We start from the raw sequence: 1310 nt of genomic DNA on the forward strand, positions 1-1310 counted from the left end.
AGACTTGAGTCGCTTATGAGCCGACTAATCTCGTTATGAGTTTATCACCTTCTGTAGATTTACACCGTACTAGCAGTAAACAACCTTGGTGTCTCGACCCACAAGGGTGGTGTAACAACGCTGAAACGCGAAAAACCTTGGTAGTGGTCCGTAGTATTTTTGCCAGATATCAAATTATAAACACCCATATCATGCCCACCTTCAGATAGATAATACAATTCCAACAAATCATCTGTGTAGTAAATACAATCAGCCATATCATAGATATCATAGTATTTGTTCCAAAATTTACCAAAAGATGATTCCACGGAGAAAGAAGAGGTAAACCCAACAAAAAGGGCTCTATTACCCAAGCTGTTCACCTGTGTTAGTATCCCATCGATGACATTCACCTCCCATACCTTGAAGGACGCAGTCTTGTAGGCATATTCCTGTTCGTGCTTATTAAAGGACTTGGCCACCTTACGAGAGACGAGCAGCAACATACCAACAGATTCTACCAAGTAGAATTTGTCAGCATAACTGTCTTCGTAACAACCCAACTCAACAACTAACCTAGGAGTGCAAGGGCTTGTATTCCCGCAAGCAACAACCTGTACATGCCTAATATCCCCAGCAAAGCGGACGGCATAGAATTCTCCCTTATAAAAAATGACATCCTTGAATTCAGTCTGATAACTCTCATTTGGAGTCGTCCACCAATTGTCATTACCGCTCCCCCAGAAAGCTAGAGTGCTAGATATAATCATTGCCATAGTGTAGTCTCGTGTAGTTGATGGACTTTCTGATAGCGCGAATTTGTGGAATATGTGCAAGTATAGTCGATCATGCCATTTAAGGTTTACCTTAGTCTGCAATATGGTTACAGGTAATGCAGGAGTTTGGATTATTTGGCCTGAAAGCGGGTGCATGAGAATTATGTCCAGACCAATTTGGGTTACGCAAATAAGCCATCCACAAGAAGAGAAGTACCTCCAGTCGCTCTCCTTCTTGTACTCCTTTGGTGGAAATAGTAGGCTTGAAGAGCCCAAGGCGGTACGATGTCGTGTAGTTGATGGTGCGGGCAAGTCCACTTGCCGAACCTTGGAATTATAGAGGCTATAAAACCGACGGTATGAAGTGCGAGGCGGTTCCGCCAGCATCAACCATGGCTTTTGACGAGATGATGATGATCGTTCAGCAAGCTTTGCTGCACGTCTCCAACAAGTACAAACCCCAGCAAAGGCCTCAACATCTTCAAAGAATTCTATTTTGTCGGCGATTTCAATGGCTACATCTAAGGGAAATTCTCCCCAGTTTCGTATCACCAT

At 43.4% G+C, this 1310-nt stretch overlaps 1 protein-coding gene across 1 annotated transcript; it reads right to left on the minus strand.

Moving 5' to 3' along the window:
• Nucleotides 1-59: 59 nt before the first annotated feature.
• Nucleotides 60-1310, minus strand: LOC145632983 (putative F-box protein At1g65770). The gene has a single exon (XM_081685301.1). It carries the CDS (start codon nt 1308-1310, stop codon nt 60-62), a length of 1251 nt encoding a protein of 416 aa, XP_081541427.1.

This window comes from Chenopodium album, chromosome 5, assembly GCF_948465745.1.
Source record: "Chenopodium album chromosome 5, dcCheAlbu1.1, whole genome shotgun sequence".
In the NCBI taxonomy this organism is placed as follows: Eukaryota; Viridiplantae; Streptophyta; class Magnoliopsida; order Caryophyllales; family Amaranthaceae; genus Chenopodium; species Chenopodium album.

What these genes read in the sequence shown, in the direction of transcription:
- LOC145632983 (XM_081685301.1), bottom strand. Translation starts at nt 1,310, where the DNA reads ATGGTGATACGAAACTGGGGAGAATTTCCCTTAGATGTAGCCATTGAA.